Source organism: Myiozetetes cayanensis, unplaced genomic scaffold (assembly GCF_022539395.1).
Source record: "Myiozetetes cayanensis isolate MyiCay16 unplaced genomic scaffold, myiCay2020 scf4, whole genome shotgun sequence".
NCBI classification, from domain to species: Eukaryota; Metazoa; Chordata; class Aves; order Passeriformes; family Tyrannidae; genus Myiozetetes; species Myiozetetes cayanensis.
In genome coordinates, this window is record NW_026087631.1 from 39217468 (window position 1) to 39236597 (window position 19130).

At 40.7% G+C, this 19130-nt stretch overlaps 1 protein-coding gene across 5 annotated transcripts in view; it reads left to right on the plus strand.

The window, feature by feature from the left end:
* Nucleotides 1–19130, plus strand: part of PIP5K1B (phosphatidylinositol-4-phosphate 5-kinase type 1 beta) — a 102740-nt gene that overhangs the window by 36221 nt on the left and 47389 nt on the right. For all 5 annotated transcript variants that reach the window (XR_007630609.1, XR_007630611.1, XM_050329748.1 and 2 more), the window contains exon 4: nt 4846–4976. Coding sequence is in view for 3 of the 5 variants with exons in the window: in XM_050329748.1 (XP_050185705.1) it covers nt 4846–4976 (131 nt within the window). In the remaining 2 variants the exon portion in view is untranslated. The remainder of the gene's footprint in view (nt 1–4845; nt 4977–19130) is intronic.

Genomic DNA, 19130 nt, shown 5'->3' on the forward strand with positions numbered 1-19130 from the left:
CATAGGGTACTTTTTCTTGCAGATGCTGAAACTTCATTACTGCAGGTTTTACTACATTGAGACCTGTGTTCTCAGTGGCAGACTGTGCATCTGCAAGGACATTGAAATAACTCTCTTTAGTGGCTTTGCCTGGAGCAATGGCTACTATCAAACTTAGAGGTCTCAAATTCTTTTTCTCAGAGGTGCAACAATCAGAGTAGTTGGATTCATGGTTACATCTGAAACTTCAGCATAAATGTTTTGAAATGGAGTAAAAATTAATTGAAAGCCATGGAGTCATCTGAATCCAATTTTGGAAAATGGAGATCAGATCCAGTTTGGGTCAGTAAATCATTCTGATAGCCGTTGAGCTGGAAGAACAACTCAAGCACACACATGGTGGGTAGAAGTCCATCTTCATGACACAGACAAACACGATGTCCAGCTTCGTGAAAGACACGCACACAGTGGGTGGAAGTCCATCTTCATGAAGTGTGACCTGCAGAAGATGGGCAAATATTTGACAGAGAGAAGAACGGTGTGAACTGAAGGAAAATTGAACAGATACTGGTGTCTGTAATGACCCATGGTTATAAGTTCTGGAGAAGCAGTGAGATCAGTTTATTAGTGGGATTTTCTGGTAACTCTGTTTTTATAATGTCCCTGTTTGTGATTTATTATGTGTCAGCTGCAGAGAGTATGCTGAGATGGGGTAGCCACCTCCAGGAGCTTTAGCAGAAGCAGCTACAAGAAGTGTTTCAGTGGGACTGTAAGCACCACAGGCACTCAAAGACAAGACAACTCTACGGCAGAAGTGGTGGACTAGGCAATAATCACATGTACATCTTGAATCTAATTGCAATTTCCTAATGTTCTAAGATAGCTCTTTTTAAATGTTACTTGAAGAAGTCATACTGTTTTTCAACAGGCATTCTCCTCATCTGCAAACTTAATACATGATTTGAAAGGATTTATGTTCTCATTTGTTTTGCTATTCCAAAAAAGGATTTCAGCTTAGAGTGATGTAAAGCAAGTGGAAGACCCATCTGCTGATAACAGTAATTCAAGAGAACAGTGCGTCTAGTGCTAGAATATATATCAGTGATGCAAATATTCCATATACCTAACTGTCTGTGTTCTATATTATATACTGTTTCATCCTGTTGTTATGCTTTATGTGTCTGCACATAATTTTTCATTCCTACAGCCTTTTTTAGCAAAGCTATATATAGTTACTTTTGACAAAAATAGACTAAGGTGTATTTCATCATAAAGAGGACAGTTTAAGCTTTTTTATTCAAGGCTAAAACTGTGCAGAAGCTTTTTTATTTCAATCCTCCATAAATTGTGGGACTTCTGGAGCACTTTGTCCCCAGTACATCTCTTCCTGAAATGCAGCACTTTTACCTTTGCTTATCTGTTATCATTTAAGATGGAAGAGAAATGTCCTTACCTACTTTGAAATATTGGCATTCTGGGACAGTAGTACAGTGAATGGGCAATTTCTCAGTTTGCATGTCTGCAAGAATGGCATTTTACAGTATATTTAATCATATAACAGTGATTGACAAACAATTGATTTTGGGCTAGCAATTGCCTTCAGCATGCTGTAACTGCCATCAATTTATTTTAAAGCCATTGTTAAAGTATCCTGAATTATTTAGTTACATTGCTTTTCTATTAAACCGACTGCTGTAATTGCTGTAGAAATGATGGATGGAAATTAACAAGACGGTTGCCTTGGAGGTAGAGTCTGCATCATACTAGTAGAAGGCCTTCCATTCTGCCTTTCAGAGGCAGGTTTACTTTTAAATTTGAAAAAAAAAAATAGTACAGATATTTTTTATAAGCTTAAAAGGTGATCCAGAGTTTTCCTTTTGAAACATTGCCAGGTTACCTGTCTTGGAGTTTTTTTTGAAGTTCGATGGGTTTTGTTAGGGTTTATTTGGAATGGCATGTCCTCTCTTGTACTTTCCTTTCTGCTATTCTTTCAGACATGATCGATTACTGTGGTAGTGAACAAGGTGGGCATCCAGCTATGAAGCAGAAACTATTTGTATGTGTATTGCTTTGATCAAAGTTACATAATTACAGCTTTTGTTGTGCATTAATCATTCATGAATAGAAGCCTTTCAAGGAAAGAAAAATGTGACTCCTCTTATGACACAAAACCAAATCGTTTTAGTAGTCAAAGTAACACTTTCAGAGTGGAGTGTTATTTGTTCCCACCAAGTTGCCTGTTCTAACCTGTTATGCAAGTATAAGTTCTGCTTGGTGTGCAATCTTAATTATTTAGGAGATACACATCGCTGTCTTTTCTTTTCTTAAAATAATCACTCACTCTAGTATTTGCTGTTCCAAAAACTGTAACAAGAGTAGCTTTGTGTACTTGAACCATTTCTTATGTAATTCCCATTCCTGAAATGGTTTTGTTCAAGTGCTGAAGTGGTTCTGATCATGAAACTTCTGGGGTTCTTTGCTTCCACTGTTAATCTCTAGCTTGTTTGGTGGGTGGGAGGTAAAACCTAAAAGCAAGCACCAAATACGTTATCTTCAGCCTGGTGAAAATACATCATGTAAGGGAAGATACTCCCTTCCTGATAGCCTTCTTTCCTTTCCCAGTGCTTCGGTCTTTTCTTAAGGATTCCTTTCTTGAGCAATTTCTGATTTTGATTCAGTTCTGCCAATTTTTTTAATTCATCCAGCAGGATTGTCTATTGAGCATGAGAAAGTTCCAGAAATGGCCTCAGTTTACACAAATATAGTAGCACAATTTGATGCTGACCTTTCGAACCTTTATCTGTCCTGCAAACCCTGGCTGTTGAATTTAGTCATTCCACTTTATGCAGGTAGATTTTTATTGGGGGATTTCTTTTTCCACATTACTCATTTTTCTCTGCATTCCACCCAGTCAATGCACCTCTTCCACTAACTGTTAGGCAGAATGTAACAAATACATTTGTATCTAGAATCAGCATTAAAGCCATAAGCTTGCTTTGTAATGGCTTGGTATGCATGTACAATCACCTGGAATTTGCGACTTTTTTTCCAGTGCATGCTGTTTCTAACTCCTGAAGCAATTTGAATGTCCAATTAGATTGAAAATGTCTTATGAGGATCACGAAGAATGGCTATAGGCTGTTTTGTAAAGACAGGCAGGATAGTTGAGGAGGAGGAGCTGTGCTCTGTGTTAAAGAGAACCATGAACATATAAAACTTAAATGCAGTGACTATGGAAGCCCTATCAAATGCCTCTGAGTCAAGATCAGAAGGTACATCTCCTAGAGATATCTTAGATTAGGCCTCTGCTACTGACCCCCAACTAAGATGGAAAGGGCAAAGAAGCACCTAAACAGGGTCAAGCAAGTTTTAGATTACAGATCCTGGGTCTTATGGGTGATTTCAACTACCCAGACATTTGTTGGTGGACCAGTATAACAGGTTACATCAGCCATCAAGTTCCTGGAATGCACAGAGGACTGCTTCCTCACACAAACGGTAGATGTGCCAACCAGGAATGAGGGGCTGTTGGACTTGCTACTCACAAAACAAAGAAATCTACCTTGTAGTATCTCGATTAGTGATGATTTTTGGCTGCAGTGATCCCTATATTGTGAAGTTTGGGGTCTGAAAGTTAGTACAAGGCAAAGTTTTTAGATTTTGAAAGAGCAAACTTCAACTTGCTCAGAGCTCAGCTGGGCTTCCATGGAGCGAGGGAGTGCTGGGAATTTTCCAAGACCACCCTGCTGGAAGCATAAAACCCGTTCATTCTCTATAAAGGGAAGGGAAGTAGGTGGAGAAAGAGACTCCCTTGGCTTAACTGTGACCTTCTGAGTCTGTTCAAAACCAGAAGAGAAGCAAAAGAGATGAAAAAGGGGACAAATACTTGTTGAGAACTGCAAGGGAGTTGCCAGGGCATGCAGAGATGCAGTTAGAAAAGCAAAGATTCAGCTCAAATTGAAATTGGCAAGAGATGTCACGAACCACAAGAAATAGTTCTTTGGGTATATAAACAACAAACAAAATAAACAACAATAAAAACCAGAAGGAAAATATTTGCCTGCTGTTGTGCAGGAGAGTTGAATTAGTCACCAGCAATCCTGAAAAGGCAGAGGTTCTCAGCACTTCCTTCATGTCTGTTATCACCAGCACTTTTGGGCACCAGACCTTGGGAGCAAAAATCCAGGTTGATGCAAACTCAGATCCAGTGTCAGTGGGTTGGTATGTGAGCTATTACAGAGCTGGGTTTGTTCAGCCTTGAGAAAAGAAGGTTGGAGGGAATACTTCCCACCATTTTCCAGTATTTAAAGGGTGGCTACAAAGAAGATGGAGACTTTTCTTATGAGGAGTCAAACAGAAGGTATGAGGGATAATGGGTTAAAATTATTCCTGGATACATTCCAGTCAAACACAAGTGGAAATATTTCACAGTCAGCCAATAGAATTATCTCCCCAGAAGTGATGAATTCCCCAACGTGAGCATTTTTGAGATTTGGCTTGGCAGGGTGCTGGGCCATTCTTACTTTTGCCAAGAAAGGCTGAACCAGATGATTCTTGAGGTCCCTTCCAGCCTGATATTCTATGATTTTATGCTGAGTTAGAACCCAGTGTGGAAATTATTTGGGCAATTTGAAAAGTTTCAGTTTGTACAACCAGAAAACTAATTTTTGTAGATTTTGCTACAGTATAGTGATTCTTTTAAATATTTTAATTGAAAATCAGTCATCTCAATGAGCTCTAGGAGATAAAGATGACATGATGTTGTTATTAAGAAAATGATTAAAGAGATTAGCATATAATATTACTGATAAAGAAGAGAAATCTGGTTTTAGCAAAGTCATGCTTGAATTCTTATTTTCTGCACAGACTGCATCCTCAGCTATTAAAGGTGCTATCCAGCTGGGAATAGGATACACAGTAGGAAACCTTACATCGAAACCAGACAGAGATGTTCTTATGCAAGACTTCTATGTAGTGGAAAGTGTCTTCCTACCAAGGTAAGAACATGCCTTTTCAATTTGTCTTCAATAGAATTTCATAATTAAATTCTTAACTGGATATTTGAACGAGGATTGTTTTCCAGTTCTAACGAAATGATATTAGAGAAAAGTTTAATGTATGGAACTTCTGTTTTTCATGTTGTCATTGAAAATGAAGATAGGAAGAAAACTGAAAAGGTCACACTTCAACTGAAGGTTTGAGACTTATCAGCTGTGGAGAGGGAGAGTAATTGTGACATTTTCGACTAAAGGAGCTGTTAATTACAATTTGAAGTGATATATGGATCCAACATTCACATTTGTCTAGTTTCAGTTTATTTTCTAAAAACTGAGAGTAATATTCACATTTTGTTGAGGGGGCTTCAAAATTTATGAAAATTCAAGTCCTGTATTTTAAGTATAATGTAATAGTTTATACTACACTATAAAATTCTATTCGGGACTTTAGTCTGTGACAATGCTTAGATCTTACAAGCTGATTACAGGTGGAGCACCTTTACTACTCTGCCATCTCAGCTTGTTTCACTGTCAAAGTGATGGTAACAATAGAATCACACCAATTACGTTTCTAATAATTTACAATCCTTAGTAATTACTGGTGTAACTAAACAAAGTTAAATTAACAACATACAAATTTAAGTTTTGATTTCTCCTCAGGTAAGTTTGGTTTGATTTGACTCCTGTTTTTCTTTGAACTGAGATATCCTTAAGGAAAAGAAAATTAATTTTTTTATGTGAAATGAAGCTTTTACATTACATACTTTAGTTCCTAGTAGTTGACAGTATTCTTATCCTTGTTCTGGTGTTAATAATAAGGTTTTTGCACAGTTTTGTGGCCTTTCTCTTGTAGATTAGGTAAATATACAGAAGTTAACAATATGCATGTGTTTTTATACACTGTAAGCACAAGATTTTGTTTAAAATAATCCAGATTACCGGTGAGAAATTTGCGTATCATGTAACAACGTTTTTGTTGGTGAGAAAAATGTCTGCCTGTGACACTGATGGAGGCTTCTGTAGTTTGTTTGCTGTGATTATCAGCTTTATTCATGGAAATTAAATGAAACCTACATACTAAACTGTTTCATTACCTAGCACAGCTTGAGAAAAAAATCTATTCTCTATCTTTTTATACATGGTTTTAAAGGAACAAGTAAAATAAAATAGTCCATAGCATTGCATATGCCTTCTTTGCTGTGAAACTCACATGTACATACAGAAATGAGATTTCCCTGTTTTGTGTTCATTTTAAGGAAGAGCTGGGACACATCCCTTCTGGCTTAAAATGAAAACAATGACAGAGGGAGTAGGATGATTGCACTAATGTAAAACAGATTAGAAAATCTTTAGGAATATCTTTCTGAGAATTTCCTATAAATAAATAAATCAGATGAGGAAAAATAGACAAATGAAAGTAATAGTGAGAGCAGCATAGTTTTGGCTTTTTAGTTTGGGTTGGGGTTTTGTTTTTTTGGGTTTTTTTTGCATCACTATGTACTAAGCAGTAGCATAGAACAGAGTGAGTTAACTGTGACAAAGAGCCTCTCTATAAAGAGCACTTGTTGATGACATTCTCTGTGGAATATATGACTATCCATAGCAATCTCTTCAAACCGTGACATTTGATCGCTTGTGCTGATGCACAGAAACATCAAATTTCAGATCCTTGTTATGTCTCATTGTAACATGCACTTTTATTTATCTAAAGTATTTTCAACCAAAAGTGATATTACTGTGCATAAATTGTAATAATTTAGGGTTGCACATAATAATACAGTATTCTTTCTTGCTGGTTGAGGGTATTGGGATGTTGAGTGTTTCACGGTGGCATTACATGGATTGGTCATGGGTCATATTCATACCTAGCTTTATTAGCCCAGGTAAAAAGCCAAGGTTGCATGTTCTTTACAATTAGGGCTGCACTCCCAAAGTGCACCTCAGCTGCTCTTTATTTTTAACTAGCACAGGACCTGCATGTGATAGCAATATTATTAAAGGCCCTTACTTTAATGACTTCTGGTTTTGTCTCCTTTGGATTGGTATGGGTAGAAAGTAATTAGTTGAAATTAGTTACACCAGCAGGCCAAGGGCGTTGACCTTTACCTGGAAGCACACCAGAGCAAGCTGAGGTTGGGTAAACTTTTTACAGAGGTTTGCAGCTTGAGGAGAACCTAACAGTGCTGAAAACAGGTGGTTACCAAGCAAGGAACAGTATTTTTCCACTTGCTTTGGGCACAAATAATTCATCTGCAACTCCAAGCAGACCATTAGCTGAATTTCCCCTTGATTGTGGCGAATTCACACCAACTCCTCCTCCATCTTCCTCCCATGTTTTTTCTGCCTCATTTGTGTCTAGCACTAAGGTGAGAGGACAACTGTTTTGCAGGGTCATAGGTACACCTGCTTCTTTGACATCAACAGGAGCGCTCTGATGGTGGCAGTGATAAAATAGACCTAAGCTAGAGGAAACGCAATGAAATAGCAGCCTGTGCACCAGCAAGCAAGATAGTGTTATCTCTACCCTTTTACTATTAGGGGAAAATACTCAGCAATGGTTTTTTAATTTTATCAGTTGCAGAAGATAGTGTCTGCATACATCTCAGACCCTGAAATAACCCTCGGCACCACACATGCCTCTGCTTCAGTAGCCAGAGCAAAACACTTCCACTGGTGTTCAGAATTCATGAAGGAAGGAGAAAAATGCCAGGGAAAAAAGTAGTCAGGTCAGATCTGAACACATCTCCCATATTGTGGGAGCTACTGATGTAAATCAGGAGTAGCTCCATGGATTGCAGGTCGTTCTTGGTCCAGAGTTACTGTGTAACCATGCTAAACTGGTCAGAATTTAGCCCAGATTCATTAAGGTGTTTATTTCTGGAAGTAACTTTGAGTGAAGTACAGATGTCTCTGTGCAGTGAGTGGGTTTGAATTGCAAAGGTGTGTGCTTTAATTTGCACATTGTAGTGGTACACAGGGTGGAAAAGTGCCTTTGCCACTTTGTGCTTCATATTCTGGCATTCCTTTCACCCCTTTCTTCGAGCTCCCAGGAGTTTACATAACATATTGCTTTTGCAAACTGAGGTATTACTGGTATTACAGCTATAATGGAGTTCATTGAGAACCACTGTCCAGATAGAATTTAAGGGGTATTATGCAAATGTGCACCTAGGACCAAGAAATAAAACCCTGCACTGACCCGGTTGATTCTGAAGATAGCATTTGAGGTCTCTGCCCTTTTCCCTGAATAAGGCAAAACCATAGGGGAAACCACTCCAAGTAACCTGTCTTCTGGCTTTTCAACTCTGCTGTGGAAATCCAGTAGTGGTGGTGCTTACATGATGCTGGTATTGCTGCGGTAGGGGCTGGAGTGTTCAACAGGAAGGCTATGCGTTCTTTGTGTGTTGTCAATGCTCTGTCCTGTGACTCAGCTCTGTAGGACATATTTGTGCTTCTGGCTTCCTTGGCTGGAGCCTCTTTCTGGTGGCACATTTTGCCTCCAACTCAGTTATTTCTGCAATGTGGCTTCAGCAATATGTTTTAGATGTTTGACTCAGCTGTGGCACTGCCTCCTAAAAACATGGCCATGGTTAGAAAAGCCTACTGTTCACCTAAAAGCCTAGCTCAAGCCATGGGACTGCGAAGCTGCTTGTAAAGTGGCAGTGTGGGCAGCTTGTTAAGCTCTTCCAGAAGAATCACAGAATATACTGAGTTGGAAGGGACTCACAAGGATCATCAAGTTCAACTCCTGGCCTGGCACAGGATCACTCCCAAGAGTCACACCATGTGCCTTAGAGTATCATCCAAATACTTCTTGACCTTTGTATGGCTTGGTGCTGTGACCATTTCCCTGGAGAGCCTGTTCCAGTGGTCAACCACCCTCTGGGTGAAGAACCTTTTTGTAATGTCCAATGTAAACCTCTCCTGACACAACTTCAGGCCATTCCCTTGGGTCCTGTCACTGGTCACCACGGAGAAGAGATCGGTGCCTGCCCCTTCTCTTCCCCTCATGAGGAAGGTGAAGACTGCAATGAGGTCTCCCCTCAGTCTCCTCTTCTTTAGGCTGAACACCCGAAGTGACCTCAGCTGCTCCTCACGTGGCTTCCTATCAAGGCCCTTTACCATCTTCATTGCCCTACTTTGGGGGCTCATTAAGAGCTTAATATCTTTCTTCCATTGCAGTGCCCCAAACTGCCACAATATTCAAGGTGAGGCCACCCCAGTGCAGAGCAGAGCGGGACAATCCCCTCCCTCGACCAGCTGGTGATTCTTTGCCTGATGCCCCCCAGGACACAGTTGGCTCTCCTGGCTGCCTGGGTACTGCTGACTCATATTCAGCTTGCCACTGACCAGAACTCCCAGGTCCCTTTCTGTGGTACTGCTTTCCAGCATCTCATTCCCTGTACAAACATCCAGGTCTGTACAAACATCCAGGGTTGCCCCATACAAGGTGCCGAATTCAGCACTTTCCCTTGTTGAACTTCATCTGGTTGGTGATTGCCCAGTCCTGTAATTTGTTGAGATCTCTCTGCAGGGCCTCCCTGCTTTTGAGGGATTCAACAACTCCTCCCAGTTTTCTTTCATCTGCAGACTTGTTTAGTATCCCTTCCAGTCCTGCATCCAAGTATTTTAGGAAGATGTTGAAGAGCACAGGGCCCAAGATGGAGCCCTGTGGAACCCCACTAGTGACAGGTCACCAGTCTGATGTCACCCCGTTCACTCTTACCCTCTGTGCTTGACCCATGAGATAATTGCTCTCCCACCACATGATGTGTTTACCCAGCTGTGTGCTGGGCATTTTGTCCAGTAGGATCCTGTGAGAGACACTATCAAAAGCTTTACCAAAATCCAAAAAGATTACATCAGCTGGCTTCCCTTGATCAGATAGGTGGGTGACCTTGTCACAAAAGGAAGTCAGGTTGGATAAGCAGGACATTCCTGTCATGAAGCATGCTGGCTCTGACCAGTGACTGCATTGTCTTTCAGGTGTTTTTCAATACCTCCCAGAATAATCTTCTCCATAACTTTACCAGGCACTGAAGTGAGACTGACAGGTCCCTAGCTTCTGTGGTCCTCCTTCTTGCCCTTCTTGAAAATCATTCACCAGCTTCCAGTCAGCTGCTGCATTTTCTATGGTGATGGTTGACTAGCCAAACTTGTCAAGAAGATGCTCCATTATGTCAGCTAACTTTTAGGCTAGTTAGTTGTGTGCAACTTAAGAAATGCAGAGCATTTGGAGCAAGGCAATATGTTTCAGTCTGCATTTTTTCTTTACTAGATGGAGGCTGCTTCTTTTCTTAGATGGAGATGCTTCTAAGCACATCTGTGAATGTGACCTTTTTGCAGCAAATTGTTAATCAGTCTTGTGATTTCCCCTGCTAATATGCTTTATTTTCAGGGTATAGACCCTGCATATTGAGAACAGTTGCTATGGTTTCTAATTGAACTAGTAAGTGTGTTAGATGCTGTTGACCTCTATGCTCCCTGCAGCTTCAGTCTGTATAGTGGTTCATTTACAAATTGCTTTCTTGTGATGCTAATTACAGAGTATTCAGTACTTTCTGCTCTTTAATGTCAAAAGCTTAATATTGTATTATGATAGCATTTGAATGACAGCCCAAATAAATAGTCAAAAGTACTAGGAAAGTAAAACCTTTGACATATTTGACCACTAGTTTGGCTTTTACCCTATATCTAAAACTGAAGTGTACCTCTTTCTAGTGTGTTTTTGAGCACTGACTGACTTATCCTTGGAAATATCTTTGTACCAAACCTGTATTGTAGGTTAGCTGATGGGCTAAGTAGCATCTTTGTAGTATAGAATGCTCTGCATGCTCAGTATGACTAGTATTCAAACGTTCACACTAACCAGTAGTTGTTGAGTAACTTGCACTATGATATGTGTTTCCAGTCGGGAAAAGACAGATAAGAAAGTGGCCTGAATATTTTGATAAAATGCTGCTGTTCTTCTTTGGTAATTTGGTTTCACAGATGACCCAACTTCTGACATGCTTTTTATGGTTTGTGAGTTGACTGATAGTACAGAGAAGAGGATGTAATTTCTGTTCGCAAAACAAATACTAGAAATGGGGATACCATGGCAACAAAAGCAGAAATGTTCTTCTTATTAATTGTTGGATTCAGCTATGTCTGTTACTGTAAAATTATTGGTAAACCTCTCATAACCCTGATACTTGTGTGGTTATGTAGACAAACTACTTTTAAAGTACTCTGAAATCCTGCATTTTACAGGCATTTCCAGTTGGTTGTGAAAGAGTCATATCCTCATCATTATAAGTAAATGCTTCTGTATTCAGCTGTTACATGATTGGCTTGATTTGTTTTCTAGATATTTACCATTCACAGTTCTATTTCAAAGCTGCCTTGCAGGGAACTGCTTAGGATAGCATATAGTAACTGAAAGTATAGGAAAACATACAGTGAGAAACAAGGACTGTACCACTGGACTTTATCCTACAGTATGAAGAAAACCCCCACACACCTATCTGTACAGGTAGCTGTAATACCTACTTCCAGCCTCTGGGAGAGGATTGCTTTCCTGAAATTATGTGTAGGTAATGAATACACCAAAACACTGCCTGACCTGTCAGCATGTATGTATTTGATACGGTTGCAGAATGGAAACACATTTTTATGAATTATAAAAGAGTAGCTGCTTCCAAGAATAGATACTCTTAGTTTTTAATGTTAGGAGCATTTAATTTTAGACATTTAATTTTGATTTTAAGATCTAAAAAAAGGTTACTTTCACTGAAAGAACTGAAGTGTTCCTCTTCTTCACTCTTTTAGCAATACACACAGGAAAGGTATACATGGGCTCACAATTACAGCATGACTAATTCTTTTGTTAACAGCTCCACCAGAGCTGTTAACATTGCTCTGTGACGAGGGTTTGCTATCAAGAGATGCAGACGGCTTTCTCTGCCCCTTCAGATAGGTGGGATATCTCCTGAGTACATCCTACCAGGGTGAGGCCACAACAAAGAAAAGCTGCCAAGAAACGTATCTGGGTGTCTTTTTTAGCAAAATTTTGCAAGCCATTAAAAACATAATTTTAGTCCCTTTTTGGTTTGGTATTGCACCATCTATGCTTTAAATCCACTCTCAGCATTTACAAAGAGACATGTTAAGATGATGCATATACTGTCATTTCTAGGTGTGCTTAATATAAAAGACAAATAAATTACAAATTAAGTATTAAAGCAAACTTGCGTTTTAATCTTAATCTGTCTTCATTAGTCTACCTACCCATCTTTTTCTTTGGTGTGGTTTTATAGCTAAGACTTTTAAAATACATCACAAGTTACAGTTGCTTCCTAATCTTTCCAAAGCCTTTATGGTTTGTTGTAGCTCATACAGCTTGAATTCCTTAAGATTGTGAGAATTAGAGCTCATATTACATGTCTTTATATTACTTTTTTTTTGTTTTTCTGGTAGACGTGTGCCCTAAACTACCTGAGAGGCAGTTTATACCTCCTTTTTCTTTTTTTTATAGAGTATATTTCTGTTGTGTCCAAAGGACCATTTTGCAGATTTAATTTTTTATTGACAGATCATAGGTATTTTTCTTGTTCAACTTGAAAGACTTAATCATCCCCATAAAAACCCTAGACTGATTAAAAATTGTTATACATAGGGCTTTGCACATATGCTTTAATCCCACCAAAGTGAAACTGTAAAATGCACCGAGAAAATGTGGGTAGAAACCACAGAATACATTCTTTCAAGAGCTAGTAGAGTTGAAAGTGAATAATTTCTAAATAGTGTAGGGATGTACTTCCATCAAGCGTTCTGTACAGTGGAATCTGTCCTTTTCGGGTAAGAGCAAGGCCATACTCAATTCATACTTGCATATGAACTTCAAATTCATAAGGAATCTAAAGGTTTTCCGTTACTGTAGGAAATTAGTGGAAGTGAGGGTGCTTTATCTGTTAAAAGTAGCATCAGGAAAACCTTAAAAACTTTTTTCCCAGAGGACTAACCAAGAAATCTTAAATTTGTGTCAAGCTTACTTCTTACACTCCAGAAGAACTTACTGTTGGGATCATACACACTATTGCATTAAGCAGTGACACCAAAACTAATTAATATGTTTAACAGAAACAGAGGTATGATAAAGTACTCTGCAGAATTTAAATAAAAGGTATTTCAAGATGATTTTACGAAGAATAAGGAAACTTGTTTACACAGTGAAATTGACTGTCATATCTGTAATAAAGTAAGCTTATGTGCCCTTAAATAAATGGAATTGTCCTCTATATGGAAGCTGTTGCAAAACAATTGCTCTGTTTTGCAATAAATCTCCACTGCTGTGCATTACTGTCCACCTACAGACCCAGCATTGGTCATTTTACCCCATATGCACTTATGAAATGGCTTAGACCCTTGCTATTATCACAGCAAACCTCCTATCTTCATTTAAACTTGTTTGAACAGATACTTGGTGAAGTTCTAGTGCCAGTATGTTCTGGTATAGTAAGGACATGTAATTTTATTTGTTGACATGCTTTCACAGGCGAAGCTTATTTATAAAGTATTTAGTACTGAAAGGTAGGACCTTCAATCAAGTTTAAGTGATTAGTATTCCGTAACAATTATATGAAGCTTCAGTAGAGAACACTCTATTCTGTTCTTGTCTGCATCTTACAACAATTAAATATATTTACAAGTATTCTCCCAGTGTAGCTGAGGATCCCTTGTGGCGTCCTCATATTGCACAAAAATTCAGTGAATTGCAACCCACCGTGTGCAACTTAATGTCAGACAAATCTGGCAGTGTTCTGAGTAACTGAAAGACCTTATAAGAAAAAGCATTAGTCAATCTTAACTGTAAAGAAAAATTATTATCTTTAGCCCAGTACTCTACTGATTTCCATTTTTTTGGGGTCTGTAATAAAACAATAAAATCCACAAAAAACCAAATCCACAATAAAACACATGTGGATTTGATTTTAATACCTTGAAGTTGTAGTAGAGTACACTATAAAGTGATCAGAGGAAATCATGAGTACTAGGCAGCCTTCACTAGCTGTTAACTGTATGGTTTAGCACTCCAAAAAGCAGCAGTATTCTAATTTCCTTGAATATATCATTAATCATCCACAACCATCTTTTTATATGTGAATTCCAGGTAGAAATCTGGGGGGTTTTCCCTTCCTTTTGTCTCCTGTTCAAGAGTCTAAAGTCCATACAATTCTGAGAAACCTTGTTCATCTGCTCTAACTTTAGAATGGTTGAGTTCTGTGGAGTTGTGGCAGTGCGTGTGTAGGGGCAGCCAGGTGGGTTGGATGAGCTTTTGCCATCCAATTGTTATTAATGAAAGGTGACAAGTTCATATGACAAGTATTAATTGTACAGGATGAAAGTTCTTAAATTCCTTCATTATATTTAATTTAGTCTTTTTTCAGGAATGTTTCTTAGAGTTTATCACTTTTCATATGTGTGTGAATTTTTAGCTTTTTTTCTTTCTGTTTAGTATACTTTGGATATTCTTATTGCCAAGAGCAAAGGTACATGCTGCATTTCTGAATAATTTAGTTAGGGTAAATGAATACAGAAGTACTGGAAAAGCTGATTGCGGCTACTGTGTCAAGTCTTGGATTTTGTATTTATCTACTTATGAGATCACTTGGAAACTGACCAAACTTTGTCTTGAAGGTGTTATTTGTGTTGAAGTCATAGTGTAGGACTTTTTAGCTTAAAAGCCTTCACTTAGTTTGCATTATAAATTAATTCACAAGCAGGTTTGGGTTTTTTTTTTCCTCTGACAGCATTTTGCTGCATTTTCTTTAGCTTAAACGTAGTATTCATCTCAAGACTTTTACAACTGCCGCCCAAAAATACAGTGAGATGGTAAATACAAAACAAAGAAAAGAGTTAAGGAGAATGAGTGATAAACAGGAGGAGCTGAAAGCCATCGTGCAGCAGGAAAGCTATGACGTAGTCACCATCATGGAAATGTGGGATGACTCACATGACTTGAGTGCTGCAGTAGATGGCTCCAAGGTGACAAAGGAGAGGAAATGGGGTGGCTCGGTACCTTAGGGGGTATTTTGACTGTATTGAGCTCAAGGATAGCGATGATAAGGTTGAATGCCTATGGGTAAGAATCAGGGGGAAGGCTAACAATGCACACATTCTGGTGGGAGTCCATTATAGACCACCCAACCAGAATGAAGGGGTGGATGAATTATTCTGTAAGTGGCTGGCTGATGTTTCATGATCATCAGCTCTTGTTCTTGTAGGAGACTTTAACCTGCCGCATGTCTGCTGGCAACTCAACACAGCAGAGGCTGTCTAGGAGGTTACTGGAGTGTGTGGAAGATAACACAGCTGGTGAGTGAGCCTGCCAGGGGTGGTGCCCCACTAGACCTTCTGTTTACAAACAGAGAAGGGCTGGTGGGAGATGTGGTGCTTGCATCCATCTTGGACAGAGGGACTGTGAAATGACAGAGTTTTCAATACTCAGTAAAGTAAAGAAGGAGGTCAACAAAACCTTAACCTTGGGTTTCTGGAGGGCAGACTTTGGCCTGTTCAGGATGCCGGTTCGGAAAGCCCCTTGGGAAGCAGCCCTTAAGAACCAAGGGGAACAAGAAGGCTGGACATTTTTAAGAATGAAATCTTGAAGGTGCAGGAGCGAGATGTCCCTATGTGCTGAAAGACGAGCTGGCAGAGAAGAAGACTGGCCTGGCTGAGCAGGAAGCTTTCACAAGAGCACAGGGTAAAAAAAAAGAGAGTGTAGGATCTTTGGAATAAGAGGCAGGCAACTCATGAAGTGGTTAAGGATGTTGTTAGGCCCCGCAGAAAGAAAATTAGACAGGCAAAAGCTTAATCTGGCCACTTCTGTAAATGCTAATAAAAAGTGTTTTTATAAACACATCAATAGCAAAAGGAGGGGCAAGGAAAACCTCCCTTCTTTATTGGATGTGGGAGGGAATATAGTCACCAAAGATGAGAAAAAGGCTGAGGTACTTAATGCATTCTTTGCCTCAGTCTTCCACAGACAGACCCATTATCCTCAGGGCAATCAGCCCCCTGAGCTGGTTGTCATGGGTTTACCAACCAGGCTCCCCCTGGGGCTAAAAATAGTTTTTTCCAAGTAGATTTCTGGAGCAAAGCCAATCAAAAGTTTTAGTAGTGCCCCTGCCAATTACATATTTAAGAAAATCGAAGAGCAGGTGGTTGTGCAGATGAAATTAGGAGCCGTGTAGGGAGTGATGTCAGGCCCCATGTGGGGGCCAGGCCTCCCTTTTCCCCCTGGCCCTGGGCCAGGGGCAGGTGTGGCACTGAAACCCCCCTGACCGAGACATGCAACAGAGTGGAGGAAAAAAACTCTAAAGAAAGACTGCCTGGACGAGAAATACTGCAGGAGGAATTCCAGGCAGAGATAATGGAGCCTCCAAGGTCAAAACTGGCAGCTGCAGGAGAGAGAAGCCCGAAAGGGGGGCTCCTTTTCTCCCCCATTCTCTCTCACTACCTTCAGCAGGGAGAGACTGAAAGCTAAAAAAATCCCTGCCACCTGTGGAAGACTGTTGGGGAGTGGAAACCCCACTCTGCAGCTCATGAAGGAGCCCATGCCAAAGCAGAGTACATGAAGTAGATGTGACTCCATGGAAGACCAAAAATGAAACAGAGTCCTGCTGGAGACCTGGCTCATGGAGAGAGAGAGAACGCTGGAACAAGTTGGCTCGGGTAGGATCTGGTGATATCAGTGAGGGATCCATGCTGGTGCAGCTGAATTTGTGACCCTGAGGGACAGCAGAGAATGGAAGAACTGTCGTCCGAAGGTAGACTCACGCTAGAGAGGTCCATCAAAGACTGTCTCTTGTGAGAAGGGACCCCACAAGAAACAGGGGTGGACTCAAGAGCCATTATCCCTTGTGACCCTGTGGTGAAAACCCATGGTAGGCAAGTGTTCCCTTGCAGTCCATGGAGGACCCCACAGGGCCCGGGTAACCCCCAGCCTCTGGTCTTAGCCCAGGAGGGGGTAGGCCCAGCCCTGAGGTCAACACAGAAGCGAGAGAGAGAGAGAAAGACAGTTCCAGCTGGGATGAATCAGAGCTGTCGTCTTAGAGATAACAGAAGAAGAACTTTTGAGTGCTGCAAAATTATTTAAAAGACCCCTAGCTCTGGAAATGGAAGAGACTGCTTCTCCTCCTGAACTAATACAAGGGGGGAGGGGTATTTTTGTAAGTACATAGCATTTTTGCCTAATTAGTATTATAGTATATATAGTTCTTTAGTTTTTATCGTGCAAGTAATAAATCCTAATACTATTCTCCCCAATCAGATCTCTTTTGTCTGCATAAACCTTCTCTCAATGTACAACAATTGTGTGTGGGGTGAGAAGAAACTGGCCCAGAGTAAACCCACCACACTGGTAGACAGGGACAGGGAGCAGAACAGACCCCCTGCAACCCAGGAGGAAGTGATTAGTGACCTGCTGAGCCACTTAGATGCTCACAAGTCTGTGGGACCAGATGGGATCCAAGGGTACTGAGATACTGAGGGAGCTGGTGGAAGAGCTCACCAAGTCAAACTCCATCATCTGTCTTCAGTCCTGGCTGACCAGGGAGGTCACAGATTACTGGAGGTTGGCCTGTGTGAGACCCATCCACAAGAAGGGCCAGAAGAAGGATCTGGGGAACTGCAGGCCTGTCAGCCTGCCCTTGGTGCTCAGCAAGGTTTTGGAGCAGATCATCTTGAATGCAATCACATGGCACATACAGGACAACCAAGGGATCAGACCCAGCCAGCACGGGTTTAGGAAGGTCCTGTCTGACCAACCTGATCTCCTCTTATTATCAGGTGACCCACCTGGTGGATGAGGGGAAGGCTGTGGATGTGTCTATCTGGACTTCAGCAAAGCCTTTGACATGGTCTCCCATACCATTCTCCTGGAAAAGCTCTGCAGAGCAATCTGGACAGGCTGGATCAATGGGCCAAGACCAATGGCATGAGGTTCAACAAAACCAAGTGCTGAGTCCTACACTTTAGCCACAACAATCCCATGCAGCACTGCAGGCTGGAACGTTCCTGGCTAGAAAGTGGCCCAGTGGAAAAGGACCTGGGGTCAACAGCAGCTGAACATAAGCCAGCAGTGTGCCCAGGTGGCCAAGAAGGCCAATGGCATCCTGGCCTGGATCAGGAACTGTGTATCCAGCAGGACCAGGGAAGTGATCCTTCCCCTGTACTCACTGGTGTGAGCACTGGTGAGGCCACACCTTGAGTATTGTGTCCAGTTCTGGGCCCCTCAGTTCAGGAAGGATGTTGAGGTGCTGAAACAGGTCCAGAGAAGGTCAACAAAGCAGGTGAAAGGTCTGGAGCACAAGTCCCATTAGAAACAGCTGAGGGAGCTGGACTTGTTTAGTCGGGAGAAAAGGAGAATCAGGAGAGACCTTATTGCTCTCTACTACTTTATGTAGGGGTTGTCCTCTCCTCCCAGACAACTAGTGATAGGAAAAGAGAACAGTCTCAAGCTGTGCCAGGGGAGGTTTTGTTGAACGTTAGGAAGAATTTCTTCACAGAAAGGGTGATCAGATTTTGGAATGGACTTCCCAGAGAGATGGTGAAGTTATCATCCCTGGTGGTGTTTAAGGAAAGACTGGATGTGTCACTTAGTGCCATGATCTAGTTGACAAGACGGTATTTGTTCATAGATTGGATTTGATGATCTCAAAGGTCTTTTCCTACATATTTTATTCTCTATGATTCTATATGAGGCTAGAATTTTGTATTATTATTTTTTTCCCTTTAGTAAGACTCTCTTCCAGGCTGGTCACCCTAATAATCTTTGCCTGTGCCTCTTCTAGTTCAAATCTGTATCTTGCATGTAACTACATACCATTTTCTGTAATTCCCCCACAGGTGTACCCTGTGTTCCTGTTTAACCAACTGAGCATGTAAGCTAGCACATGTGCTGGTTTAGATTGAGGTGGGGTAAAAAAACATGACATAACAGGCAGAAAAACAGAAAACCACACTGTAGTCAGCAAAACCAGAGTTGCTTCCCAGTTTGGACTGCGTTAGGAAGAAAGAGAAAAGTCTGATGCTGAGGACACCATTTCATACATAAGGCTGAAACAATCACTGTTTGGTGGCATCACAAAACATACATAATCCTGCGTCCTTCCC